Raw genomic sequence first — 27618 nt, 5'->3', positions numbered from 1 at the left:
CTTGAAGTATCTCACAAGTGATCTCTTCGTTTCCTCCAGACCAACTACTTGAAATGCTTTGTCATGCCTACAATTGATTACAAGGCACTGTCCAGTGAGTAATATATGTTCCAATTCCATTACATGTTCTAACCTCATAGTTTTATTGAGATCTACCAAGATCAAAGACAGGAACGAGGCACTAGATCAGTTGGATCAGATTGATTCTTCCTGGTCGTATAACACAGATAAGTCTCAAGTTTCCGGCATATTACTGGTCATTGACTCCATTTGTGCAGCCATTGACATTGAAAAGACTTTGTATCTGAAATCTCTTCTGGTCAATAATGCCAACAGGACAGTTGATACAAGGTTGGAAAGGAGTTCAAACAGCATAAGGCGGATTCTATCCGCACTCTTTAAACTCTCCAATGTGCTACCAAAAATCAAAACCAAACACTATCAGTCCTTTCTTGGAGGGATTATGGATTGTAGTTTGTCTCAATTAGACTCTGGAGATTCAATTATAGTGCTACCAGTTGCCCTGAATAGTTTCAAATCATTAGCATTCCTCTTGGAGTTGTATCCCTTCAGAAATCATTTGAACGTGGAGTTTCTAGACTCCGTCCTGTCTTTCATACTAAAATGTCTTCATTTGCTGGACTCAACGAAGCTGGAAGCTTCCCGCACTGCTCTTAATGAGAGACTTATACGAGAACTACTGGTTTCATTGTGTCTTCTAATAAACCCAGAAGACTCGTCAAACCTGTCCATTTTTACCAACAATGATCATATTTTTTCCATCATAAATTCAGTTCATTTTTATTACTCTAACTATTTTGTTCACACAAGGCGTGCTTCATACACGATTGTGTTAATCTTTCAGATAATCAACAAACTATTAACCAATACTTCCATTGTTAACATCAAATACTGCCATCAATTATACAAACTCGGAGTATCTTACCTCAATCATACTGAGTACTTCAATATAGACTCTCTCAAGGATCAACTGGTGATTTTCTTGAATTTAATACCTGACTTTATTGACCTCTCACATTTCCCCAAACTTATTGGCGATGATTGGAACTTTAGATCCCATGATCTCAATGAACTAAATTTGCCTGACTCTTCATTGTCGCTTTTTGCATCTGCAGAAAACTCTGAGCCAGTTGATCCTATCACTAACTCAAATTCAGGTGAGTTGACTCAACTAGTGATCCGTTTGCTGAGACTGCTGGGAGAAAATACAGAATTTCAACTCAACGTACAAAACATTGGTTTATTCCTTTTTCCCTCTGAACAGCTGAACTGGTTTGCGTTGAATCACATCTATCTTGACTCATCCTCATCCCCAAAAGGGTGGTTGTTAGCTTCTGGGGTGGTTGAAATTCTAAATCGAATGTACAGATCGAACGATTCAGTCTCCCAGTCCATTTCTAGAAGCAATATACTCCATCCTCCAGCTAGAAAAAGACGGAAAACATCACAACCAGACACTCTTGAAAATATATTGCATGCTGCCGAAACAGTAGAAGAACTTTTGCTCTCCATGATAACTTCTAACGAGACCAGCACTATTTTGCTTGGTCTCCAACTATGTTCTTTTCATTTGGAGAAGAACGTCAATTATCCAGAATCAATGCATGATAGCCGGAGGACGGTATCAGGTATGAGCATCCTACCGCCTCTACTAAGGGTCTTGGAAATACAAATTCCTTCACTTTCTTTTTGGTCACTACTATGTATTCGTTCTTTATTGAGTCATGAACGTCGATGTGAAGATCCTGGAGACACTTTTACAGATCGAAATACTGTCTATCAATTGGTAAAGTACTCCTTAGAATCGCTGAAGGAAGTATCTACTGTGAGAATTTCCTCTCTGGTATTATCCGAACTTATATATCTTAGCTCCAAAACGTCCATGAACCAAAAATTCATTGATACTTGGAGTTTTGACGAAAACATCATTGCACTTTTTGAAGGAATGATTGATATATCTGAATTCAACGGTCCTTCCATTGTTAGTAAGGAGTCTCTTTTTTTCTGGCTACAAGTTAGTGAACTAGAGTCTAAGCTTATAAAATCTTTAAAATCTTCTTCACGAACAAGGCTGACCCTGAAGATTCAACTTTGGTTGTTTTCAAAATGGAACACTTTTTCATGGAGTATACAAGAGGAAGATTATCCTCTGCTGGTTGATTTTATATCATGGCTGGCAACTCCGATTGCAATCTCCATCATTTCTAGCCCTATAACTGTTCGTAATAGAACTTTTGCTGCCTATATGGATCTTAAAGTTGCCTATGCTCCTTTAACTAGTTTCATTTTAAATCAAACAGTTTCTCAGAAGGCAGCAAGTCAAACTTTCGAATATACTACTTCACAACTGTCCCAAAACTTGGAGCAAATCGACCTGCTATTTACAAGTCTCTTTAAGAAAATAGACGATATGAGGTCTTCGTCCGAGAACTATTCTTTCGAACTGTGTTTATTACTTCGTTTACGAGAAAGGATTGAGGGCAATTCAAACACAGTCAACTATCTTTCTTCAATTGAATACAAAGTAAATGATATTCTCTCCAAGCAGTTGGCAAAAATTGAGACTGAACGGGAAGAGTTTTTTTTTGAGCTCTTCAAGCTTGTGAACCAAGGTTGTATCAATAATGATTCTATTCATTTTATTGTACAAAAGGTTGATGTGGACGATCTTCTGGCTGATTGTATTAACTATCTTAACTCGCCTTCAAGAAATTCAACACCTGAAGTTTTAAATGAGGAGCTTAATCTGGATCATAGTTTTGGGGAAGATGATTTTGATGATCTCCCCCATAAAGATCTAGCCAGTAAAGTCAGGTGGGATGTTGTTCAACTAAAAGAGACTCCAGAGAACCGGATGATAAACTTTTTCCTACAAGCTTTAACGTTTGACGACTCTTTCCATAAAATACTAATGATTCTTCAAGAGTTAACATCTAAAGAATCTCTACTTATTGGTTGCTCGTGTGTAGTAGCAGTCTTGGAGAAGGAATCAAGATTTGTGAGGGACTTGTCACCCCCTGCGCTCTCTAAATTCGTTCGTTTGTTTGCTGGAAAACTATTAACAAATTATAGTACAGAGAGGCTAGAGTCAACTATTGTGACAGGCTGTAAATTATTAAGGAGTCTTTCTGAAGTTTGGCTGGGTGGTTCCCTTGAACAAGACTGTACTGACATCTGCAATTTTTTTATACGTTTACAACAAACACATTTGATCTCCACTGAAATGGCCCTCATAGAAGTGGGGAATCTTTATCTGCATTTAGCCGAGCTGGGGCTTGATGCGGCGAGCTCGGGTAATGGATATGGTGTTGTAAGGTTTTTAGAGCTTTTCACATCCTACGACAATAATTTCTTCAAAATTTCGATTTCCAATGGCCTTCGATCTCTCTTGACAAAGCTACCATATAGAGATCAGCAAGATTACTATGAAAAGCTGGAGAAAGTTTTTGGAACTCCCCAGGAAACTGTGGAGAAATCTGCAACTTTTTGCCTCTTCTTGACGTCCTTGAGTCTCTCTAGTGATGACATACTAGCTCAAGTTTTGCATAGCTTACTCGGACTTTCAAGTTTTGCTCATGTAAAGTGCTATCTGCCTTCTTCTTTTAAGCTCATAAGCAACCTTGGAAATGAAAGTTCGATCAAGCACCTTTTCAGCAAGATAAATTTGAAAATGTTCAAACTATGGGTTGAAAAGGGAATCTCTTTCAAGAAAGTTCCATTTGATCTGTTGGGATTTAAGTCTTTCAATGAGTTTCTTAGGACTAATAGAAAAGAAGTTGCAGCTGTTTATCTCTCAAAGGATAGAATCCAGGATTTAACTGAGTTGATCAACACTAGTGGAACCTGTATCCCAGACATCGTTGGAGAATCATTTCCATTGAGCATAGCTCTTTCATTCACCAGTGGTGGAGTGAGGGATGAAATATTTTCTACTCTGAGGAAACTTTTAGGGAACGATAAGAGGCTCACAGAAGAGATAAAGTTGCATTTGGTTTTTGTTATTTGGCAGGTTTTAAAGTTCACAGATTTTTCAGACTTGAGTAGAATCGGAGATATGCTGGGGAAACCTAACCATGTATTTCTTACTATTTCCACTGGTCTAAGAATTCTGCCTGATCCCGTTATTTCTTCCAAGACATCATTGCATTTTTTTAAAGCTATCATTGAAAAGTATTATCAAACTCAGGACCTCTTTTGGACTGGTCCAGTTATATTTTTCTTATTGAGGAGATGTTTAGTGCAGATAGAATTGACAGATAATATCATCAAGAAGAAACATTTCATTCAGAAGATTATGTTCTTAGTTCTCATAGCTCCAGCTTCGTTTGGCTTCAAGCACATCATTGAACTACTTATCAGTTTGTCTCCGCTTTTGGTTGTCAAAGAAACTCATGAGCAAGTCAGCCTCTTAATAGTAGAGGTATTGAAAGAATCCTCTTCTGCGGCCGTTTCATTGATTCCAATTGCTTACGCCTTGTTGTGGAAAAGTCAACATAGACATCCTAGTGATTATTGGGTTCAGTATTTAACCCAGTTGACAGAAGAAGAATCTGAACTAACGATCAAGGCGAATGTGTATGAACGTTGTTTAAACGTTTTGAAGGATCAACCATTTAAACTCGATGCATCTTTTTTGGAGGAATTACTACTTTTTTCTGAAACTTTTGAACAAAAACCACTCAAGAATGCTATAGTTTTACTGGTCTCTTTGATGATGGATTTCACGAACCAGACTTCGTTTGCGCTTGACATAGAAGTCCTAGATAACCAATTGATAAGCATGCTGACTGGGATTAACGATACAGACATTTACTCCAACGCTTTTAACTTGTGGAGAGCTAGAATTTTAGGCCACTACTACTTGACAACTGGACAAATCGCAACTATGAGCTCTATTGAACTGGATTCCAAGCTACTGGAAGACACATCCAATATCTTTCCGAAAGCAACTGATAGATTTGACCTCTTGGTAGCTGAACTACTCCAAAACTCAGATCCAGCTTCAAACCTAGAGAAATCACATTATGAGTCTGTAATTGGAGCCCTTCTTCTGACAACAAATTTTGACTCAAAACATTTGAGGTCCATGTTGAATTTCGATACGTTGAAAAAGTCGAAGGAATATATTCTTCCTCTGCACTATCACACATGTTTGTTGGCATCTTCTGAAGTTGAAACGTATGGAAAGAGTTTCTTTAAGAAAAAGATATCAGAATTTCATATTAGTGCTGTAAGCAATTCATCACTGGTATCTGGTCAGTGGATTAGTGATGTATGCATGGCAATCATAAATGAAATTTCAGACTCAATCCCAGTTATTAAGTTGTTTGCCATACTTGTTCACAATAGTCCGCACATAGTTTCGAAGATTTTCCTACCACTGGTTCTATTTTACGTAGCTACATCGAAAGAAGCTATACATCATATGCATGTCATCATAGACCAATTTTTTCAGATCAAGAAGGAAACTCTTTCCAGTGATTCAATCAATCTCATTCTTGAGCTGATCTTACTGATCAGAGTTGGTTTTTACAAGAAAATAAAGGCAATGGAAAAGCTCTACAGAGGAATGAACTTTCCGGTCATTATCAAGCTGGCTCAATATGCAAGAAAGCCGAAAATAAGTTTAGTGCTTTTTGAAGATTATCATACAAACATGTCTCCCGCTGAGTTTAGCCTGGGAAATCACTCTCCTTTTCTTCGGATCTTGTATCATGACGTTGATGAAGCAGACATTTTACGAGGATTACCTGTAAAAACAAATATTGATTATGCAGTGGATATGTTGAGCCAATCGACGGAGGATCGATGGAAGAATATGGTGTTTGATATCGCCAATTTTGATGTTAGTTTTATTCGAAAAAGCAAAACAGGTCAAACCAATCGGTTGGCTCATACCATGTTATCCGACGGAATGACTAGTTTATCGAAACTTACTGGAGAGTATCTTTCAGAGAGTAAGCAGGATAGTGTTGCAGGTACCCAAATTTTAGAGGATCAATATTGTTGGAGTTGGAGACTGAGTCAATGGGACGTTCCAGTTCCTCAAGAGCTGGATACAATTGATAAATCTATTTTCAAACTGCTAAAGGAAATAAATGAAAGACCCAATGAACTCCGTTTGATATGTGAAGACTCATTAAGAAAATGCTTGGTTGACAAGCCCAAGTTCATCCGCAAGACCATCTTCAAGAAGCAGAATCTTAAAAGCTGGTTCAACTGTCTAGCAGTTATCAGATCAATAGAAGAGCTAGATAGGTTGAACGATTCTAATTTGGCCAAAGAGTTAAATCATTATTCAAGCAATACAAAGTGGCTAGACAACGCAGATGTCGAGCAATCAGACCATCTGCTGTTGGGTAGAAAGACTGCGTTGGAGTTACTAGTGGGTTCTAAGAGACTGAGCACTACTAATCTGAAACTTTCAATGCTAGCTGAACTTGCTAGGTATTTCAATCTAGCTAAGAAGGAAGGAGAGATACAGAAATCAGTCTTTGCATCAACTTTCATGGACAGTATCTCTCGAGATTTCCCCAACGAGGCTGACAGTTCCGTAATTACATTCGTCAAAGACATCTCCAAGTTTTACTTAGCAGCTTCATTTTGGCAACTACAACAATCCAGTTTCTCTGTTACAGCGCTAAAAGAAATTATAGACAACCAAAAAGTTTTGCCACACATCTCCTCCTTCTCCTTCAAATTGTTAGAAAAACCAAGACCGCTACTTCAATCGATACTGATAGAATGGATGTCTGTGTCAAGACAAGATACAGCGGCTTCGATTATGAAAGATATGGTGACCCCCATGTTACAAACTAGTCTTGACGATGTTGAACCCATAGATAGAGCCCAAATCTATCATGTCATAGCCAACTTTTGTGATAAACAATTATTGACAAAATCAATCGATGAGTCTATTAGTAAAATGGAAAAGTACTACAAACAACAAAAAAAGGAATTGAATGATCTCTCAGAATTTGTACACAATAAAGGTAATGATAAAGAGGAAAGAAAAGAGGCAACTCGAGTTTACAAGAGAATAGAGAAACAATTCAAGGCAAATTATAAGGAATACGAAGCAATCTCCAAGTCACGTAGGCGCTACATTGAAACTTCCATCATGTTCTACCTCAAAACGATTAGCGTTCATGATTGCTATGACAATACAGACGTTGATCGTTTCTGTGGACTATGGTTAGAGCACAGTTCAGATGACAAACTGAACAAAGTAATTCACAGGAAACTTATGGACGTTCCTCTGTACAAGTTTATCACTTGGATAAATCAATTAATGTCCCGGCTCCTTGATGAGGATTCCAACTTTCAGAGAAACCTGAAGACTTTAATATTAGAACTTAGTTACATGCATCCCTTTCACACGCTCTACATGTTGAAATCTTTAAGATTGAATGACTTTTCAAATGATCTCTCCGTGACTTCTCGGAATGAGGCTGCTAATAAGGTCTGGGAAAAATTACAACTTAGAGATACCGGTTTCAATCATAGAATACTTAGTAAACTTGATGAATTTTGCGATAAAGCTGTTGCTCTGGCTGGATTGAAGCTTGGGAAGGTAACAGAAATTTCTTTGAGGTCAATTACCAATGGACGTTGGTGGACTTCAACATTACCTCAACTAGACGTCACACCTCCAACGTGCACAATACCCATTAAGAAAGATGGCCAATATAGAGTTTCAGAAATGGTCACCATATCCTCAGTTGAAGAAGTGATTAAGGTCGCAAGAAGCGGAATAAGTCTACCAAAGATAATGAATATTAAGCTTTCCAACGGAAAGTCTCATAAAATATTGTTGAAAGGGGGTACTGATGATCTAAGGCAAGATGCCATCATGGAACAAGTGTTTGCAAAAGTGAATAGTCTATTCGCAAGGGATAAGAACACTAGAAAAAGGAACCTAAATATCCGTACTTATAAAGTTGTTCCTTTAGGTCCTCAAAGTGGAATTATTGAATTTGTTGACAATTCCATCGCATTGAATGATATTCTTCGGAAATTACATTCCCAATCTGACACTTTATCTTTTGAAGAGGCAAGATTGAAGATGAAGGAAGTTCAAGATCAAAGTAACGAAGAGAGGTTAATAGTTTATCAAGAAATATGCAAGAATGTCCACCCAGTACTACGAAATTTTTTCTTCAGTACATTCCTTAATCCAGAGACATGGTTTTCTACCAGAATGAATTATACGCATGGGATATCCAGCACCTCAATCACAGGACATGTGCTGGGGCTAGGCGATAGACACAACAATAACATCCTGCTGGATTTATTCAGCGGGGATCCAATCCACATTGATCTTGGAGTTGCTTTTGACCAAGGAAAACTTCTTCCATTACCAGAAACTGTTCCTTTTAGATTAACAAGGGACATCGTTGACGGCTTTGGTATAACAGGTGTTCAAGGCTGTTTTCAAACTAGTGCTGAGCATTGTTTCCAAGTTTTAAGAGAACATAGTGAGAATATCAAGAGCATTCTAGATGTTTTGAGGTATGATCCACTTTATTCATGGTCCGTCTCTCCCATTAGAAGACACCGTATTCAGGAGATGGAGAATATAGAGGCAGCTGTGAAAGCTCAACGAGATGGTTCAGAAGCCCAAATAGCGATTGAAGGAGTTTTGAGAAAGTTGTTTGCCGATGGACTAAGTACTGAAGCCGTTGTCCGTGAGTTAATTCAGGAGGCAACCGATCCGGCAAACTTGTCACTACTGTATCTTGGGTGGTGTCCATTCTACTAAAACTGTGTACTCCAACTGAGAGAAGATAGAAAGACAAAAGTGAAAAAAAGGAGAATGTATTATAAATTGAAAACTAGTAGCAACCCCTGAGAACGTTCGTCTTATCTCTGTCTTTGATTGCCTCTGTTTCCGCCAGAGGAGTTTGCGCTATATCTATTGTTGTAGTTTCTTCTCTGGTTATTATTGCTGTTGTTATTATTATTCCAGTTTCTGGCTCGTTGTTCCTTTTGCCTAGCACGATCTATGATATTTTCATCCATTCTTACGCCCTTTATTTCAACGCCGTGAACATAAAACTGGGGAAACTTTTTGAAATGCTCTCCAGTAGCGTCGACCTCCAACACATTCTCCAAAGTCAGATTCATCCATGAATCACAATCCACCAGATATCCATTTATTGTGACATTATTCTTCAATTCCACCTGAATCGGTTCACCTTTAGCGGTGGCCAGCAAAAATAGGGGAAGCATTAGTTTTATGTCAGGTTTTGGGGGTTCAAGATGGTTTTTTCTGGGACAGGTGATGAAAGTGAGTGGAAACATCGCGATGGCGGATGGCAAAAAATTATAATCTGCAATTGATATAGTGAGGGCGATGGAGAAGGAGAAGGAGAAGGAGAAGGAGGATGATACAAACAGTCAATTAGGTAGGAAGTATACAGTGATAAAGTCTATTAATCATCTTTGATTGCATTGTAGATCGTGTTCATCAAAATAATGGAGCTGAACAATCCCACTGATCCACAGGCGACCCCAACGGTACAACTAATTAGGGCCATGTAGATCAGGTAGATCAATGTACTTGTAAAGTCGACGACTTTCAAGTAAAAGATCAGATAGAAAATGCTGTATGAAGTAAGGTAAAATGCCACAGATCCACCAATAATGAATGATCTCCAATGCCAATTATAGTTTCCTTTGTTTACGGACAAGAATGTCGCTATGATGGCTGTTTCGACGATGACGATGCATAATAGACCCACTGTAACAAACAGGAACCCGTACATGTAATAGTAGGTTGATTTCTCCAACCACAATGAACGGAATATAAACAAGAGTTCCACGTAGATTATTCCGAAAGGGAAAGCTCCAAATAGTGGGACAGCCACGAATAATTTGTTATAGAATGGCTGTTTGGGTATCGGTGTTTTGATAATTAAATCATTTGAAGATTTGGTTCTCAGAAGAGAACTCTTGCTGGATCCCTTGAGAGACCAGGAATATTTCAGCCTTTTACTAACATAACCTCCCATGTAAGAGAGCGGGATTTCTATGACTATGATTGAGAGAACCAGTATCAAAATTGTCCTGATTGGGAGTGCAAATGAAGAAGATTTGGCCCACACAAAAAAATTGCAAAACAGAATTGTAGATAGTATAACACTTGTACAAAACACACCGCACAGAATTGAAACTTTTCTCCAACCAGCTGTCATGTGAGGGTCACTTTTAAGCTGAAAATAGAATTGAGCACCTGCAAAGCCGGAACCAAATCCAGCTAATATAAAGCTTGCAAAAGAGATAGTAAAGAAATCACCTTTGAACTGGGGTCTAAGCACTCCTATTGTATAGAATATGATAACAGAAAGAGCTGTCAGAAGGATCTGAAAACCGGATCCACCTAAGATAGAAAGTAATAAGGGGTGAGAAGGTACGTGGAAAACTTCATTCCTAATTGATTTCCAACCATCAGAGTCGCTATCAGTATGTTGCACATTGGGAAGAAACTTTAGTTCCTCCGTGACGGCGTCATGAATTCGATGAGAAGACTTGAACTCGTTGATATCTCGCGTTAACGTTTTGTATAAAACCACACCTACCACTGTAGATAAGAACAGTACCAAAACAAAAGAATTGACTAATGAAAACCAATGAATGTTTCCTTGGTTGAGTTCACTTACAAAGTACATGGACCATCTGTTTTCCCACGATAAATCTTTCTCCTCTCTCCAATAGACGGCGTAAGTAAAAGGAATCTGAGCAGGTTCGGTTGAGTTGATATCAAGTTTATAGTTGTCAAAGTTTGAACTAGCTCCAGGACACTGATAATCACTCACGGATCTTGGATATACCTCAAACCCGACAATAACTTTCTTGGCGGGATCTGCAGCTTCAGTGTGCCATCTGATAACTATCATGACGTGGTTGTGTAAATAAGTGTCTCCATCCTTGACGAAGCCGAGAGGAAAACCTGATGCATAATATTTGGAATTGGAGGAAGAGCTGATAAATGTTGTGGCTCCAGGTAAACTATCGACTGTCCACTGTACGACATAGCCCTGTCTGATGAGTTGGTCGGCTCTCCTTAATGCTTCGGGTTGCGTTATTCGATCGCATAAACGTTTGCAACTCTCGTCGATCCCAAAATACAAACCGTAATTGGAATCCCATAGTCGATCTCCATTAAATACCTCTCCTAGAGACATTGTAACAGGTTTGGCATCGTCCATGGGAGGACAAACAAAAGGCAAGTCGTAGTAGGAATAGGGAAGCTGAGTCTCATCAGATTCTATTTTGTTAACCAGTAAATGGACACGCTGCCCTTGCATGTAACGGTGAACCTGAGAGCCTTTCAACAAACTGGTTATGCTAAAACATCTGACCAACTGGATATTACAGATCAGAATCCATATAAGTGATGTCTTAACAGTTACCATAGTCAAAGCACTTGGAATATGAAAGAATGAGTAAACGAATGAATGGAGTATGTTAGTGAATGACGGTAAGTGGTGAAAGATACTTGGCGATTTGTATCTGGTACAGATTTCCCGTTTAGATTTTGTTACTAGTTTTTGTATCGCTTCACACGACAGATCTGAAAGGGGGGAAAATGAGCGATAGTAGGGATATCTTGACAGAGGAAATGCAGTCTTGAACAGCGCATCCGTAGCTACGTAGATAAACAGGTATTGTGGGATATGAGGATAAAGGGGCTTATGTTGGACTCTGTCTTTACCGGGAAGTGAGTCGATTTTGCTGGTTTTTGAATAGGACTTAGTGGCCTTATAAGGGAAGAATGCAGTTAGTGATTGTTGAAGAATCCACAGAACAGGTTTCTCGGGCACGGAGGGGCCTCATTGAGTAGAAATCTCGTACAGCCGCAATTTACTCCATGTTGGTTACGTATTTAAAGTCTTTTATTCAAATCTGAAGTGAAGTGGAGAGCTGGAGACTGAAATCAAAGGCAATCACAAATGACTTTTGCTAAAGAAAAGAGCATGTACTGTATCGTATCATATGTTTTGAGGGTGTTCCAATTATATATAACGGTGATAATTGCCTGAGCTTGTACTGTTTATAAGATTGTCAATATTTCTCAAACATAGTGCCTCCTCAAACGAGTCAACAGCTATATGAGTTCCTACAAAACAGTCAATTACTTAATTGCGTTACCTTTAATAACCCACACCAATTTAATAGAAAGATCTTCTTTTCCATCGGTTCATTATAATAGTATTTTTTAATCGGAAATTTGCATCTTAAACAGCTTTTTTGCTTTCTTGTTTATAGTTGATGCGGTGGCTCAATGGTAGAGCTTTCGACTCCAGTTGGAATACAGTGCAATCGAAGGGTTGCAGGTTCAATTCCTGTCCGTGTCAAACTTTAATTTTTTCATTTTTTGTTACTCCGTGTTGGACATAGTACCAACCTCTACGTTTTAAGATCAATCAAATCACTTTAGCTACATCTATTAGAACTTAGTATCAAGCTCGTCCTCTAACTCGTATTGATCCTGTTGTCCCACCCTTCTCAGGACCTCCCTTTTGGAGCTCTCTTGTAATGTACCGTCCAACAGTAATTCGTCTAAGATGTGATATGCTTTCTGGAAATTGAAGATAATATCCAGTTCGCAGACATTTCCATATGCTTTGTCCATTTGTTCCACGTATCTATGGATAATTTCAAGTGTCAATAACTCATTATCGTCAACATCTATGCCAGCAATGAAAAATAAAGAAGCATACCTTCTATAAACAATTTTGTGATCTATGCAATCCTGTTAGTAAAGTTTCTAAAGACACAGGCCTCAAACGCAAAACTCACCTTTATATTCCAAGACATTGCACATCTTTGCCTTTCTATTCAGAACTATAGCTGTTAATTCTTTAATTAATTGAAGCTTTTCCTTCTGAGAAATTACGGTATACCATTTGGAAAGCCTCACTTTTCCCTGCTTCGAAAGCATAATCAAATACTTGATGGCCATTGTCTGTGTACTACTAATGTGTGGGCGGCCCAAGCTGAGGTAGCAGAGATCTAAATACAGAGAGTGCGGATATGCTACCTGGAAGTAGGTTGATTATGTAATATTTGTATCCTCATCTAAACTGTCCTGAAACTAAATGCCCAAAATCAGGGGTTGCTTCCCTGAGATTTCTGTTTATCTCTTATAATGTCCTGATAGAACCTTGTACAGCTATAAGCGTCCATGGTAAAGTCCTGCTTTGGATCACATGAGCATTTTTTCTCTAACCTCACTTCTTCAGAAAGCGGGCAGGAAAGGTACGGTGGATGCCTATATCCAATGTCTGAAAACCACTTGACATCGTTCCATTGCATGAATAAACTTACTGCTATGGAATGAATCGGAGCATCCCCCCATCTTTCATAGTAGAAACCTCCTTTGCTATCCAAATAGTCAAAGAATTCATTGTACTCTCGACCTCTGAAAAAATCCAGGTCTCCAATTTCAAAATTGGACCAGAAATGACACAATGTATAGTCACCCGATAGCTCATCGTATACAAAATCAGATAAGTTATCAGTATCCTCAAGCAATCGTGACACCCCCTTCATTTGGAGGTAATTTTTCACTTCTTTAAACAATGATTCGATTGTCTTTTCAAATTCCATCATTGAGATGACAAAACCGTATCTCTTGCCATTTTGCTCCATTGATTTGAACACATCGTAGTCAATATCACAGTATAACTTGACATCAGGTTCAACCCTCCAGAAGTATTTGTAACCTTGAAGAAGTCCATGCTTATAAAAAAACCAGATTGATAGCGGCACATGTGTCTATAGCTTATGCTTTTAGCATAAGGAATAGGGAGCCCCAGATAATCGCCTGTTGTGTTGTCTGAGTCCATTTTATCCATCGACTCGTATACTTTCTGCTGATCAATATGATCCGGAAATCTCCAATGAGAGGCCGGTACTTGACCAAATTTTGCCTCACCACTTATTGCATGGGAGATTACCCTTTTGAACTCATCAGTGAACGGGTAGTCATTCAGAAATACCCAATCATACTTGAATTTACTGTTAAATCTGTCTTCATAGTTCTGAACTGTCTCCAACATTTGATAGAGCTCTTCATTTCGACAAAGTGTGTAGAAGGTGGCATTTGCTCGTTCATTTGATGCGCCTATGGTGCCTATGTGTTGAGTTGTCTGTGAATTTATGTTTGATTCTGTGTTTTCAATATTTCCACTTGTCTCAAGGGACCCTTTTTGGAGTCCGCTGCCCATGAAACCAAGTTTTAGTTTGAGTATTTGGCGGTCCCTTGCAAGAACTTTCGGCATCTCCAAAGAGATGAAAAGAACTGCAACTGAAGCCAAAAATACGGACGTAATAAAGCTCAAGTTAACTCGTTCAAGGCTTAATCTTGCTCGCATCATCCCTACAGCGGCACATTCAGGAACTGAATCAGATCAACCAACTTCCGAAGCACCCTATCCCAATTTATTTATAGACCTGTATGGTCTGTATTTTATGACCTTATTAGTTACGTAATCAACTTGGCGCAATATAACCCTCTGGACATAGGTGCCGTCGGACATTTTCAGTTTTATTCTCTGGAGAAGTGCGTGGAAAAAGTATCAACTAACATCTTCGAAATATCTTCCTACTGAGTTTTTGGTTTGGATTCACCCCTATGAATTCTGGAAGTAACGAGAACATGTCATACCGCTCTTTGTATATATCAAAAAACTTCAACCTATTCAACAGGTGTGTTGGCCTCCCCATTCAGTACCGAAATGCCGTAGCTTTGGATAACATTAGATATGTCCAAACCAAAGCTGCTAAAGAGGACGTGCTGAATCGATATAAAGAAAAACTTGAGAAAAAGATGAAGGAAGAAGGTGCAGAGTCAATTGAAAAACTTCAAGAAAAATACAAGGATAAAATAGAGAAAACCAAGATAGAGTTGAACAGGATGGACCCCTTGACAGATCTGGAAGAGTATGAAAGGAAAGCTACAAAAAATGGACATAAGGTCACAAAATTAAGATCTCCTAGATCGCCTGATGCGCCAATCAAGCCTTATAAAGTACTGGATGATTTCCTAAAGTTGGAGAAGATCAAAGACCTTTCGCCGGATCAGGTTGAATTCTTGTGGAGAGCCAGATTCCAGGAGAAGGAAAATGTGTTGGTTGCTGTTATTCCCAAAGACGTTTATCAAAAACTATACACCAACGCTAGGGAGAACCCTTCTTTCATTTTACCACTACCAAAGGAAGACGAAGGTGTGGAAATTCATTTCATTCAATGGGCTTTCCCAGGACCAAATACCACCCACTGTATGTTCACTTCGTTGGCCGAGTACAAACTTCACAAGGAATATGCTAAGCCCCATACCACTTTGATGTTTCACCATGATATCAGCGAAGACAAAAACATTGTTTTGATGAATGGAACAGTGGAGCAAGATGCAAACATTACGTTACCCGAAACCCAACTCCTGGTGATGAACTTGCAGAGGTTTTATGGTGCCTTAGCTGAATCTCCTGCATCAAATAGAAGACTTCAACTTTTGAAAGACTTCACTTCCGGAAATGAAAATTTTTCGTTAGATTTGGTTATCCAAGAAGCTCAATCCCTAGAGAATTAGTTTGTATGAAAATTTAAATTAGATATATACTACTATTACTATTTAATCAAGGAGGAATATTAACAGGTTGAACTTTTAACTATTGATCATCCTCATCATCATCAGCTTCTTCTTCATCTCTGTAATCTTCCTCGTCATCAGTATCTTCTTCTTCCTCATCATCGTCTTTTGTGCTATCGCTTGCTGCTTCTCCTACGATCTCTTCTGCTGATTCCTGATTATCTGCTACTTCTTCTTCGACCTTTTCTTCGACCTTTTCTTCATCCTCTTCCTCATATTCTTCTTCGAATTCTTCTTCAGTCTCTTCTTCAGTCTCTTCCTCAACTTCTTCTTCATCATCTTCATCATCTTCAATCTCATTTCCAAGAGTTTCATCATTTAGTTGGACATCATCGACATTAATTTCCTCCTTATCGTCCCCTTCCTGAGCTTTGAGAGTAAGCTCTTCTTGCCTTCTCTCTTCAGCCTCTCTAATTTGAAACTGCACATTTGCCTTGGCTCTCAGAAGAGATAAATATTGCCCACTTTCATTAACTAGAACATAAAGAGTATGATCCCACTCAGTCATTGCTTTTAGAAAGTTTTCCAGCTTAGGTTTCTTTGTGAAAATATCATCCCTGACATCTAAAATTTTGTCTTTCAAAGCAACGAATTCACTCCATTCATCCCAAGCCTTGTCACTGTTACGAGATGTTTCCGTTATTATCTTTTTGGAATATTCCGTATACGAAATATCAAAATACTCTTCCAGAATGGTCACAACCTTGTCTCTGATTTTGACTATGTCATCTTCTAGCAAACCTTTGTAGTTAGAGATCACTGCCTTTGCGGCATCGGTCTGTTTTTCAACCTTTTCTGATAGTCTCTCAAGTTCGTCTCGGACATCTTGTCTTGTAACATACTTGTAGGGTCTTACGTCAGAATCTTCACTGTTAGAGGTGTCTTTAATCCTGTTGATATCAGCAATAAGCAAATGAGTTTTCTCATAGTCGCTGTTGATGGTGTGCGAAAGGTCTCGCAACAATGGTTTTAGCTTATCGTTTAACTTAGCAATAACTTCATCTTCAAGTTCCTTAACAGAATCGTCAAACTGCTGTTGGGCCTTGCTAGAAATGTTAGTTACAAATTCTTTGAATTCTTCTAGTGGCTGCAATTCCAGGCTTACGGTTTCATTTTCACTAGTTGGTTCAGAATCTTCAACGGTAGTAAAAAGGGTAACAGTCTGACGTTGAGTTACAATTTCGACATCGTCATCATCAACGTCGACATCGTTAATGTCCACATATTCGATTTCATCCTCATCATCGTCCTCATTTGGTGGCGGAGACTCTCTGTTGATTGTATCAGAGTAGGTGTCGTATACAATTTCGGTCTCCGTTTCAATCTCAGTCTCCGTCTCAGTCTCAGTCTCAGTCTCAATCTCAATCTCAATTTCAGTCTCATAAACCTCAGTTTCAGCATCAGTTTTTTCAGATTCTGTCGAACCCTCAGCTGAAGGAACGCCTGAAACAGTCGCTGCGTCGAAAAAATTTCTTCTTCCCAGCTCTTTTAAATCTTTCAATTGGAAACTTGCATTGAAGAATTCATTAAACTGGGATCTCAAAAACTCTTTCTTAGACTCTACTTGTTGGTTGAAACTAATGAGTAGTTCTTCTCTCTGAAATGAGCTAAGGAGGACGTGCAATTTTCGAATGACAGTCGAAACGTACTCCCACACGAGAACTATTGGTCTTTCCACTGTCTGGTAATACTCAGTCTGCGTAAACTCTTGAAGTTTATTCCAAACAAGATCCAACTTCAATAAGTGGGCAACCACGATCAATCTTGGTTTAACATCAAACTGATAGACATCCTTGGTTTTCCACCAAGTGATAGCATACCATTTGTACACTACAGGCAGAACTTCTTCATGCAGATAGTCACTGGATTTATGAAACAATTCCTTAGTCTTGGGAATGATTGTAGTCTTTGTATAATTGTAAGATTGGTGGTAGAGAGTGATCGCTCTGGGAATGAGAACGTCGTTCGCATACAGGTCACCTTTTTTCTTCAGCTCCACACTCTTTAGAGCGGCAAATCTAAAATACGACTTAGCATGGACTGAGAAGATTTTGAAGTAATATTTTGCCTTTTCAGAAAGGTGATCGATTGTAGGTGAGAGATACTGTTGATACTGAGCATCTATGGCTTGAGTATAAGGGGAGATATTCTTGTTCACAAGTTGATAGTGCTCAGTGTGCTGCACCCTCTCAACAAAAGGGGTAACGTATTCATATGACTGATGAGTCAATTGACAAACCAAGGAATCTGAGGTGGCAACTGGATCTGATAATGGACAGGTGGTGTTGATGTAGTACACCAGATACAACAGCGGTCTTAAATTGATAAGTTAGTAAAATGAGCAGTAGGAAACAACCAATACATTCAAAATACTTACAAGAGGACAGTTAAACCCCTAAAACCAAACATCTTTTGGTTAGTTTGACAGTTTTGGATGGTCTAAAGGAGAAAAGATTCCTCGTTTCCCCTAGTAATCAGTATAATAAACAAAAACAGAGCAACGCTCATAACCGCACCAATCAGTGTGATGGTGGTGAGAAGAGTCGCTTTTTTTGGTAGCCAGAAAGAGCCCTAGCACTATCATTTACTTGCTATAACTGTCAAGACTGGACCAATTGTATCTAAGATTACCGTGCCATCAGCCATTTTTTCCTAGGTACCACGGCTTTGAAGTGAAAAAAAAGAAAGGGTTTGGTTGTTAAAGACAAATTTATAAAAGGCCTTTCAGAACCATGCATCATTCATCCACTGAGGTATCAGCTATATGGCCCTTCTTCAACAATAGCTATTCGAATGTGGCTATCAATAAAATCCTGCAAGAAATTGAGAATGAAGAACATGATAATGATCAGGATGCAGGGCTGACTGCTGTTCAATTGTTGCAAACCATAAGGGAGAACGATGATATCCAGAAGGCAAACGACACCCAAGAACCAACCACCCCGTCAAGATCCAAAGAATCAAAAAGTAATAAATCTTCAAAGACTACCAGCTCTGGCCATTTAAACAAAAGATTGTTGAACAATTTGCTGATCCAACCGAATTTGATCAATGAGCTAAATGCGGGAAAGAATTCGAAGCTGATAGCCTACATTACACAAGAAAAGGTGCTGAGCACTTTAATAGATTATTGCTTAGAAAGTTTGGATTTGAAGACAGACTATGTTGAGGACATTGATGATGACAACGAGGATGATTTCAACGAAGATGGCAGCCCAGTTGGACACGATGAGGAAGAGATCACATTTCAGTACGATGAAGACAATAATACAGGTAAGGATAACGAGAAAGCTGCCCCAGCAGATCAATCTGACAGCTCATCTAAGAGATTACTAAAGAGGGCCACAATTGCAATGCATATTCTTTCATCCGATCAAACTCCTGTAGTGTATAATCAGTTTTTGAGTTCGCATCAATACGGCCTCATCTCCAAGATTTGGGAAGGAGTGTTCAACCGGGATATTGCTGAGTATTTCATTGACAAACGGCATAACATAGTCATGATGAATGGTTTCATAGCCATCATAGAAAATTTGGCCGAGATGAATGTCAATGGGCTCATGAATTTTATTAGATTTCAACAAACTAAAGACAGTGATAGCTTAAGCAAGCATTTTGTCAACTTTATCCCATATTTTCCCCAGTTTTCTGATCTCTTACTGAAACTCATTTCTATGGACAAACCTTATAATCCCATAGGTTTGATTGAACTTCTTGTTGATCAAGACCTCATAGGTCAGATATTAGAGAAATTGAGGGTTTACTATGACGATTGCATAATTCAAGACAACCTTCTGATTTTTTTGAATGGTCTCGTCAATATTAGTTCAAACGTTGGATATTGGGACGACCAACAAAACAATATGGAAAACGAAATGAATGACGGAAATAATGGATCCAATGAAGCAAATATAAGTGCGGTTAATGGAAACAATACTGCTAACATTGGACCTAACGATTTAACCAGAGACATGGTATCGACTTCCAAAGTCAACACAATGATAAATATAATCCTCAATTACGGAGATTATGGACTGGTAACATGTATCTCATTGTTTATCGAGATTATAAGGAAGAACAACTCAGATTATGATGAGTTTGACTGGATCATGGCTGCCAATGACCTAACAAGCACTCCGAACAGCAGGGACCCTATCTATCTGGGTGTAATGCTGAAATTATTTATTATCAATCTTCCTGCTATTGTAAATAAGTACCTTACTGATGAGTACTATGAAAGGAAACAGGAGCTGAATACCTTCTCGTCGGAAGGTCAAAGGATAGATTTTGATGGAAAGATAAGAAGAAAAATGATTGTTTCATCTATAGGAAAAGAAATTGAACCCCTAGGATATGAAAGATTCAAAATCATGGAATTGATTGCGGAATTATTGCATTGTTCCAACATGATGCTTCTGAACCAATCAAGCAAGTTGGATTATCTCCTTTTCAAACGAGATGAGCTTAGACGTGCAAATCAAACAGAGAAGCTGGTTCATGACGCTTTAACAGACTCTATTTTGAAGCCTGTTGAAGACGCCATTGAAGACTTAAAAATTGCAGACGATACAAGCCTTCACTCTTTTGAGACCCTGAAAAAAATAGACTCAAAGTACATTGAGTGTACGTACGATTTGTCTGTCGGAAACAGTTTTAAATTCTCATTGTTAGTCTCACAGGCGTTGCCAAGAATAATTTTGAAGATGGATAAATTTCCCTGGAATAACTTTATGCACAATGTTATTTTTGATCTTGTGCAACAGATATTCAATGGAAAGCTAATCGACGATACGGAAGGAACTAATGATGATGAAAATCAAGATGGAGATTCCGAAGCGGAAAAAAGCACTGAGTATGAACAAAATACCCATGGATTTGAAGATCCTCTTTGTTTCAACAAGCTATTAATTGTCTCTCTTTTTGGAGAATACGATGCCTTTGACCAGGATTTACCTCCTGATGGTAGATTTGCTAGACCCAAGGAGATTCCAGGAAGTTTCAATTTGCCTGCTTATATATTATACGCCTGTGAGAAATCAAAACTAAGCGAAGAGCAGGCAAATGTTAAACTTGGATATATGGGTCACCTTGTTCTTGTGGCACAAGAGGTTGTCAAATTTCAAAGCATTATTGAAAATTTTGGTATACATAAGGAACAGCTGAAGACAAGAAAGTTAGAAGGGGAGGAAATTGCAGATGAGACTGACGATGATGAGGGAGAAACGGAAGATACAGAGGAAGAAGAACAGAATACAGAGAATGGGAACACCTATGACACTGTAATAACGAATAGTGAACAATTTTCTAGCATTAAGGGTGACTTACCAGATATTTATAAGATATCATCTACAAAGATTTATACAAGACTGTACAAACAGCTTTGCACTTCGTTCGGAGAGGGAAGATTCCAAAAATGGACAGATTTTATCAACAACGAGCTTAGTGTCGTCAGAGAACAATACAATCAGGTACTCGGAGGAGTGAATGAAGGCGAAGTTGAAATTGATGAGGTGCCTCGCAACCCCAATGCTATTGTTTTAGACAATGGCGACTCTGAAGAGTTCAGGAAGCCTTTTGACGAACAGGAAAGTGAAACAGAAACTGAAGACGAAGAGAGCGAGGAAGAGGAAAACAACGACAATGATAGAATACGAGAAGATGAGGAAGCTATTAGTGATGATAACAGCTCCTACGATAGCGACGAATAATTATATTTCTTTGGTGATCATACCACTCTGCAAGCAAATTTTCATCTTTGATATTGAGAGTGATGTTTTATTTCCTTCTACGTCCACCGGATTTGGTAGCTTTATAAATGGTTTTACCGTTAGGTAAAGTTTTGGAATCCCCTGTAGGTTTTTTTGTCTTTCTGGTTTTATCATCTAAATTTTCCTTCTTGATCTCCTTTGGAGATCGTGGCTTTCTAGCAAGCTGGGGTATCAGCTTGACTATTAATTTACCTGGAAGAGTGTCCTGCCAAGATGGGAGTTCAACTTCTTCCGGATCAACATGGAAGGTTTTATCGTTCTCCACATAATGAACGGATCCGTCGAAACATACCAAAAACCATTTACGTAGATGTTCGTTATAGACTTTGACGTCCTTCACTTGAGTGACATCTTGAACACCTTGTGGCCAAGCCAGCTGTTTGTTCTCCTCTATCAACGAACTCAGTCTTTTTCTAGATTGCACGGCCGACAATCTGATGAAGACAAAGTGGGTTAACGTAGCTAACGCAAAAAGGATGAAAATTGTGAGCAAAACGGATGGTCTAAACTTGGCATAGGTGTAATCGTTACCTTTATAGACTGGGAATCCATGTTTGACAAAATAATCGTAACGCTCTTTGCTCTCGGATCTTAAGATGGATCCCACAGCACTCAATTGTTGGTATCTTTCGGTAGCCTTTTTCTTCAATTGCTCAAATTGTTCCTGGGATAGTTTCTTCTGTCTTATCTTATCGGGGTGTAACTTACGGGATAGTTTCTTGTACGCGTTGTCGATATCTTCAAACGTGGACGAGGGACCTTTTGGAAGCTTCAACCATTCATAGAAATTAAAATTATCTCCGTATTCCTGGCGTAATTCATGGTTGAGCTGAAAGATTTCTCTGTCAACAGCACTGAAACAGTAGACAGCAGTGATCAAACAGAGAATCACAAGGTGTAGTTTCATGAATTTGGGAAAGTAGATTGGAAGTTAGACGAAATGAAAATACTTTTGCGCAGTAGTCATATGATTAAATTTCATCAAAACACGAAATTGTGTGGTTACGAGTGGTGTACCAATAGTGAGAACTTACTATATATTTAAAGAGTATTGGCCAGTTGTGGAGAGGACATTCATTTCAAGTATTGAGCTCATTATATATTTTATCATTCAAGCGTGCACTTTAGACATTCCATCTAACTATTATGAGACCGTTTGTGGGGACTTGATATTCTGGAAGGAGTACACCTAGGAATGAACCTTAGAAGCATTCCTGGGAAACTATCCAGCGCGATCTTTTGCTAAATATATCTTCTTTACTTTACCACTAACAGCAGATCAAGAAATGAAAGCCATTGGGGTCAAATACCTCCATTTCTTCTATGGAATGAGTGCCATATTATGGGCATGTGTTGTAGTTAGAAGTTTGCTTTTACTTCCTTTGGTTGGTCTTCGCTTTTTCCCCGGTGGAGTAGCAGATTTCTACCTTTCTATAGCGATTGGAAATGTTGTCCTTGAAAACATCAACCATGTTATATTTTGCCGAAAGTTGAACTACATATTGGCTTTGGAGCTCATAGGGAGGCTCTTTATTGGGCTTGGAGTTATCTTGAATTATCCTATCATAGCCAAGAATGCTGCATTTCCCACACTAGTTCTATCACAGGGTATAATAGAATTGTTCAGATACAGCTACACAAGTTACAAACTAAAATTCAGAATACCCAAGTCGTTCAACTACCTATACTTGGCAGTTATACTGGTTGGATATTCTGTCAAGACGCTAAGCGAGATGGTTTTGATGTTTTTGAGCCTGGGATATGCCGATGACAGATTTGGTACGTTCATAAAAATAGTTCTTTTGGTCTACATTCCATCTGCCTATATGTTTTTCAAGCACTCATACGCCAGGAGGGGATGATGAAAGTAGGTGGTGATAGAATTGAGTTGTACATAGGTAATAAAAATGTGGCTTAATCGTTGGAAAGTAGTTGACGGGGGTTGTCCAATTTATGAACGGTAATTTAGTTGACGATTCAAACCAGCTTACTATTTAACGCAGTCTAGCTTTAGTCACCGGCATGGTTTTGTTGCTGGCTAACGCTAACCTTCGAGTTCATCGTTAAATTAGCGAAGCGAATTTATTAGTTCACTGTTCATTTCGTTTTGATTCTTGATTCGATATTGAACCCTGGTTTCATCAATAAACTCCGATGCTACGAAGACTCATTCGACCAATCTGGAGATTGCCCAGGGCACCAAAGGTACAATCTATTCGTCACAACTCCACTTTGAACGAGGAATACTTGGATACAAAAAATTTGCCTATGAGATGGGAGAAAATGGAGAAAGAGGCTCAGGAAGAAATCATAGATCATTTATCTGACTTGCAAGATGAATCATGGAAAAAGCTATCACCAGACAACAAGAGGGCCTGTTATTATTTGGCATACGGAGAGTGGGGTCCAAGAAACAAACAAACGATGACAGTTCCGGAGGTGGTTTTCAAGCTTATAACAAGTGGTATTTTGTTTATTGTCTTGGGAGTGACTGCAGTGAATTACGCCATCGACAAAGAAAAGAAAGAACAATTAGAGAGCGGTAGTAATCAATCAGCTGCCCAAGTAACCTGAGTTCATGTGACGTTGAGATACTGAAAAATCACTCTTCATGTCCACTGTAAATAGCTAAATCTTTTTGTAAATATTAAGTCAGACAGCAACGAAAACCTCATCGTATAGAGGATTCAGCTAGCTGATAATCTATCGGTTTCTTGATGTGCATCATTCTATGAGCGGTTGCCTCAAACCGCATCCTTCGCTAATGTTTCGTTCCACCCTCCAGTATGTCCGGAGATGATGACATCGGATCCTCATCAGAGTCAGAAATAGAAGGAGGGCTATCACTTTTATCAAATTCTAGACTAATCAAGGACTCCAAGCCCTCTCCTCCAGAAACAACTCCATTCAATGATGTAGAGGTAATCTCAAAGTACTCAGATGATAAACTTATCAAAGATCTATCTAAGTATCAGTCGAACCAAGAAACATTGTCCTATATTGCTAGCAAAGCTAAACAAAGGCAAGATGTATTTAACAAGCGATCTAATCTGGAAGAGAAAATTAAAGCTCAAGTCAATCCTGAAGTCTTCAAAGAGAACCCTGCATACTTGGACTACCTAGTAACTCACTATGAAGGAAAACATGGTATTAACCTACAAGATTTTTTCTTCGTCACCAACCCTCAGCCATTTGTCATATTACCAATTGAGGGGGTAGGTAAGATTCGCAGTGATCAACTTTTGAACCATTTAGCTTATGAGACAAGGGAGGAATTTATTGACACAATAGGTGCAAAGCTTGACGACGTACATGATATTAGCCTTTTCCAATGCAAGACATTTCTCAAGACGATTGGTTGCAAAACTGAATTAATAGACCAACCTTCGTCTATTACATTGACTTTGAATCCACATGTAAAGACTATACCTCAGAGTCTAATAGTCAGGAAAGTGTGGTACTTAATTCAAAGGGTCTCCAGGTCCCCATGGGATTTGACGATACAAAATCTTTTACTCTATACTGTACTCTATTTCTTCATGGATAAACTCATTGCTGATGGTTCTGAGAATACCTCGTGCGTCGATTGGCTTAATAAATCAATGATCTCTCTAATGCAATGGTACCCATCAGATACACAGCTGACCACAAATGAGTCCTTTCAGGAGACAATGTCCCTATTAATCTCGGCCATCAATAAAATAACTACTGATGTAAATTTGATAGCGAGGTTATTATTGAACATGGATACCAGGAACTCAATATCCCGATACATGTGTCACGCACTATCAATGCACTATCTTTCAGTGCCGATAGAATATCAATCTGTCAACTATCCGATGGAAAGAATCAAATTGGATTGTGACCCAGAATCGATTAATAAAGAAATCCTCGGACTTTTAGAGAAGAATTTAGAGAAATTTTGTCATTGCGAGCTTGAAGTGTCGATACCAAGGGATAAGCTGGTCTATAAACAGATTCAGGCCAGAATGTCAATACTCTCATCACTCATAAACTATTATCTCCCCCATTTATCAAGAACACAGTCTCAAAAATTTCATGAACATATTTCAAGCTTAAGTCAAGACTATTTTCATATGCACAAATCACAAATTAACCCGACCATATTCGAAACGATCAATTCATTGAAAGCATTGGAAGACAAACTTTTCGACAAAATATTACAATCTAATAATTAAAACAACTCAGAACAAACTTTTTCCAACTCTAAGATGTCTCTGATGATGACAGTATTTGCCTTATGCGTCTCGTCTAATTTTTCCATGTCATCATCGGTTTCAACGTAGTGAATCACTTTTGCAAACCCTAACTCTCGGGCAGCCTTGACATTGAGAGCACTATCATCAACAAAATACGCATTCTTAGTAGACTTGCAACCGGCCGCTAGTAACGCTTTGTCGAATATTGGTTTCATTGGTTTGCACAGAATGGGGATCTTATCATATTCACAATACGTTAGACCGTCAAATAAATCACCCAAACCCAATAGATAAATAACTCGTAATGCATGATTCTTGTAGGCATTAGTAAACAACCAAAGTCTGTCGACTTTGCCACTTTTCTTCAAGCGTAAAATCATTTCTCGTAAACGTCTATTGGGTCGCAAAATCTTCTCCAATGGAAGCGAATCATCAACTTTGCTATTGTATTCCATGGCATCAATATTGTTGTGACGAACTAGCCCCTCCATACTCAGTCCATATTGCTGGTAGTACTTGTGATGTAAGTCCCATGCTTCTTTATCATTAATCTGTAAAGTGTCCTTGAAGTAGCGATGTATGTAAATCTGCATCAGATCATGAATCTTGCTAGATCGTTTGTAAAGGCAATTGTCAATATCAAAAAAGAACACCTTGCCGTCATCTAATGGGACCGGCCCGACACCATAAGTCAAATGAACGTTAGGCAAAGACGACTCCAGAGGGATATTGACCTGGGATGAGCTTCTATCCAGTACTTCTTGTTCTGATATGACATCTTCTATGAAATTCGATTCTAAATGAGGATCCTGTAACTCTGGAAGTGATAATGACATCTTGATAGTTGTATAAGTAGAAAAAGAAAGTACTAACCCAGTTCGGTTAACTGTCAGTTCCCATCCTTAACTTCGCGAAAAATGGAGGAGAGTTTGTTAAAGTTAATTAATCCGGGGATCTTAGACGGAAAAGGTTATCTTTTTGCCCGTTTGAATCTTTTGGTCGATTGAGAAAAATCCACGTGGATGCGCCTGTCATCAATTATTACGTTATCCATCTTGCGGTAGGCCTCTTCGCAACTTTCAACATCGGCAAATTCAATAAAGCCATACGTTTTGGACTTGCCGGTGCTCCTATCCTTGACAATTTCTGAACCTGTTATTTTTCCGAATCGGCTGAACACAACACCTAGATCCTCCGCTGTGGTGATTGGATTGAGTTTGCATACAAAAAGAACTTTTTCACTGGGTTGGATATTGGCATGTACCAGATCTCCCATCACTTCTAACGCCAGCTGACGAGACGCCGTTTCGGAAGTTAATTCTGAGATCGTGTTCAGCTGGTCAATATCCAGCAGTAAGGGAGCTGATACCGAAGGCACCGATATTTCTGGAAAAGGATTGTGAAGTACGTACGATCTGAAAATACGAATGTCTGTAATCGGTTCGTTCTTTGTATTGGCATCACAGGAATTAATCTCCTGAAGGACGGAGAAACCCTCCGTTACGTATCCAATTTCAACAACATTTGATCTGGTCCCTTCGTTTGTCAAGCTAATGGTTATCAAAGAATCAATCGAAGGCTCATCATTCGCATCATTCACATTGAATAGAACCAACCCCACGGAATTTTCGATATCCTGAGGGTCAGCATTAACCACACTAGAGCATTTTCCTTTATGGCCCTTTTCCTTTAGTAGATCTTGATAGCTGGTTCTTCTGTCTTGGTTGGGATAATAGGGAAGACCTGTGGAGACAGAGTCGTTTGTGATCCTGTTGTGAAAGGAGACTAGATCGTAATACTTTAACAAGTTCAAATATATAAAGTTCTTCACATAGTCGTCTTTGCCAGAACAGTCAATGGTGATATCCCCAAGGCTAGTTTGCCAGAGTACACTCATTCAACAACTTCAAGAGTAACTCTACTAGGGAAACTTCTTCTCTGCGCGCGAGAC

General features: G+C 38.8%; 14 protein-coding genes across 14 annotated transcripts; 6 read left to right on the top strand and 8 right to left on the bottom strand.

The window, feature by feature from the left end:
- Window positions 1-63: 63 nt before the first annotated feature.
- PAS_chr1-3_0143 (Protein kinase primarily involved in telomere length regulation) lies at window positions 64-8782 on the top strand (the record flags this gene model as incomplete). Its single annotated transcript, XM_002489438.1, has 2 exons — window positions 64-94; window positions 141-8782. 2 exons carry the CDS (start codon window positions 64-66, stop codon window positions 8780-8782), a joined length of 8673 nt encoding a protein of 2890 aa, XP_002489483.1.
- A 101-nt stretch (window positions 8783-8883) lies between these two features.
- On the bottom strand, window positions 8884-9252 carry PAS_chr1-3_0142 (Lsm (Like Sm) protein; the record flags this gene model as incomplete). The annotated part of the gene is made up of 1 exon (XM_002489437.1): window positions 8884-9252. One exon carries the CDS (start codon window positions 9250-9252, stop codon window positions 8884-8886), a length of 369 nt encoding a protein of 122 aa, XP_002489482.1.
- Window positions 9253-9455: 203 nt separating this feature from the next.
- Window positions 9456-11438, bottom strand: PAS_chr1-3_0141 (Protein with a role in cellular adhesion and filamentous growth; the record flags this gene model as incomplete). The annotated part of the gene is made up of 1 exon (XM_002489436.1): window positions 9456-11438. One exon carries the CDS (start codon window positions 11436-11438, stop codon window positions 9456-9458), a length of 1983 nt encoding a protein of 660 aa, XP_002489481.1.
- Window positions 11439-12472: 1034 nt separating this feature from the next.
- On the bottom strand, window positions 12473-12988 carry PAS_chr1-3_0140 (Small subunit of the clathrin-associated adaptor complex AP-1; the record flags this gene model as incomplete). Its single annotated transcript, XM_002489435.1, has 2 exons — window positions 12473-12768; window positions 12826-12988. 2 exons carry the CDS (start codon window positions 12986-12988, stop codon window positions 12473-12475), a joined length of 459 nt encoding a protein of 152 aa, XP_002489480.1.
- A 146-nt stretch (window positions 12989-13134) lies between these two features.
- On the bottom strand, window positions 13135-14405 carry PAS_chr1-3_0138 (Alpha-1,2-mannosyltransferase involved in O-and N-linked protein glycosylation; the record flags this gene model as incomplete). Its single annotated transcript, XM_002489434.1, has 2 exons — window positions 13135-13732; window positions 13798-14405. 2 exons carry the CDS (start codon window positions 14403-14405, stop codon window positions 13135-13137), a joined length of 1206 nt encoding a protein of 401 aa, XP_002489479.1.
- Window positions 14406-14662: 257 nt separating this feature from the next.
- On the top strand, window positions 14663-15619 carry PAS_chr1-3_0137 (Molecular chaperone; the record flags this gene model as incomplete). The annotated part of the gene is made up of 1 exon (XM_002489433.1): window positions 14663-15619. One exon carries the CDS (start codon window positions 14663-14665, stop codon window positions 15617-15619), a length of 957 nt encoding a protein of 318 aa, XP_002489478.1.
- A 79-nt stretch (window positions 15620-15698) lies between these two features.
- On the bottom strand, window positions 15699-18088 carry PAS_chr1-3_0136 (Hypothetical protein; the record flags this gene model as incomplete). Its single annotated transcript, XM_002489432.1, has 2 exons — window positions 15699-17994; window positions 18057-18088. 2 exons carry the CDS (start codon window positions 18086-18088, stop codon window positions 15699-15701), a joined length of 2328 nt encoding a protein of 775 aa, XP_002489477.1.
- A 323-nt stretch (window positions 18089-18411) lies between these two features.
- PAS_chr1-3_0135 (Protein that forms a complex with the Sit4p protein phosphatase) lies at window positions 18412-21387 on the top strand (the record flags this gene model as incomplete). Its single annotated transcript, XM_002489431.1, has 1 exon — window positions 18412-21387. One exon carries the CDS (start codon window positions 18412-18414, stop codon window positions 21385-21387), a length of 2976 nt encoding a protein of 991 aa, XP_002489476.1.
- A 67-nt stretch (window positions 21388-21454) lies between these two features.
- PAS_chr1-3_0134 (Type I membrane protein with a J domain is required to preserve the folding capacity of the ER) lies at window positions 21455-22354 on the bottom strand (the record flags this gene model as incomplete). Its single annotated transcript, XM_002489430.1, has 1 exon — window positions 21455-22354. One exon carries the CDS (start codon window positions 22352-22354, stop codon window positions 21455-21457), a length of 900 nt encoding a protein of 299 aa, XP_002489475.1.
- Window positions 22355-22733: 379 nt separating this feature from the next.
- Window positions 22734-23309, top strand: PAS_chr1-3_0133 (Hypothetical protein; the record flags this gene model as incomplete). The annotated part of the gene is made up of 1 exon (XM_002489429.1): window positions 22734-23309. One exon carries the CDS (start codon window positions 22734-22736, stop codon window positions 23307-23309), a length of 576 nt encoding a protein of 191 aa, XP_002489474.1.
- Window positions 23310-23601: 292 nt separating this feature from the next.
- PAS_chr1-3_0132 (Hypothetical protein) lies at window positions 23602-24021 on the top strand (the record flags this gene model as incomplete). The annotated part of the gene is made up of 1 exon (XM_002489428.1): window positions 23602-24021. One exon carries the CDS (start codon window positions 23602-23604, stop codon window positions 24019-24021), a length of 420 nt encoding a protein of 139 aa, XP_002489473.1.
- Window positions 24022-24233: 212 nt separating this feature from the next.
- Window positions 24234-25646, top strand: PAS_chr1-3_0131 (Hypothetical protein; the record flags this gene model as incomplete). The annotated part of the gene is made up of 1 exon (XM_002489427.1): window positions 24234-25646. The coding sequence occupies one exon, from the start codon at window positions 24234-24236 to the stop codon at window positions 25644-25646; it is 1413 nt and encodes a 470-aa protein (XP_002489472.1).
- PAS_chr1-3_0130 (Pyrimidine nucleotidase) lies at window positions 25643-26503 on the bottom strand (the record flags this gene model as incomplete). Its single annotated transcript, XM_002489426.1, has 1 exon — window positions 25643-26503. The coding sequence occupies one exon, from the start codon at window positions 26501-26503 to the stop codon at window positions 25643-25645; it is 861 nt and encodes a 286-aa protein (XP_002489471.1).
- Window positions 26504-26637: 134 nt separating this feature from the next.
- PAS_chr1-3_0129 (Hypothetical protein) lies at window positions 26638-27564 on the bottom strand (the record flags this gene model as incomplete). Its single annotated transcript, XM_002489425.1, has 1 exon — window positions 26638-27564. One exon carries the CDS (start codon window positions 27562-27564, stop codon window positions 26638-26640), a length of 927 nt encoding a protein of 308 aa, XP_002489470.1.
- Window positions 27565-27618: the final 54 nt, after the last annotated feature.

Source organism: Komagataella phaffii, chromosome 1 (assembly GCF_000027005.1).
Source record: "Komagataella phaffii GS115 chromosome 1, complete sequence".
In the NCBI taxonomy this organism is placed as follows: Eukaryota; Fungi; Ascomycota; class Pichiomycetes; order Pichiales; family Pichiaceae; genus Komagataella; species Komagataella phaffii.
The sequence above is the reverse complement of the archived record's forward strand: the minus strand, read 5'-3'. Positions and strand labels throughout refer to the sequence as shown.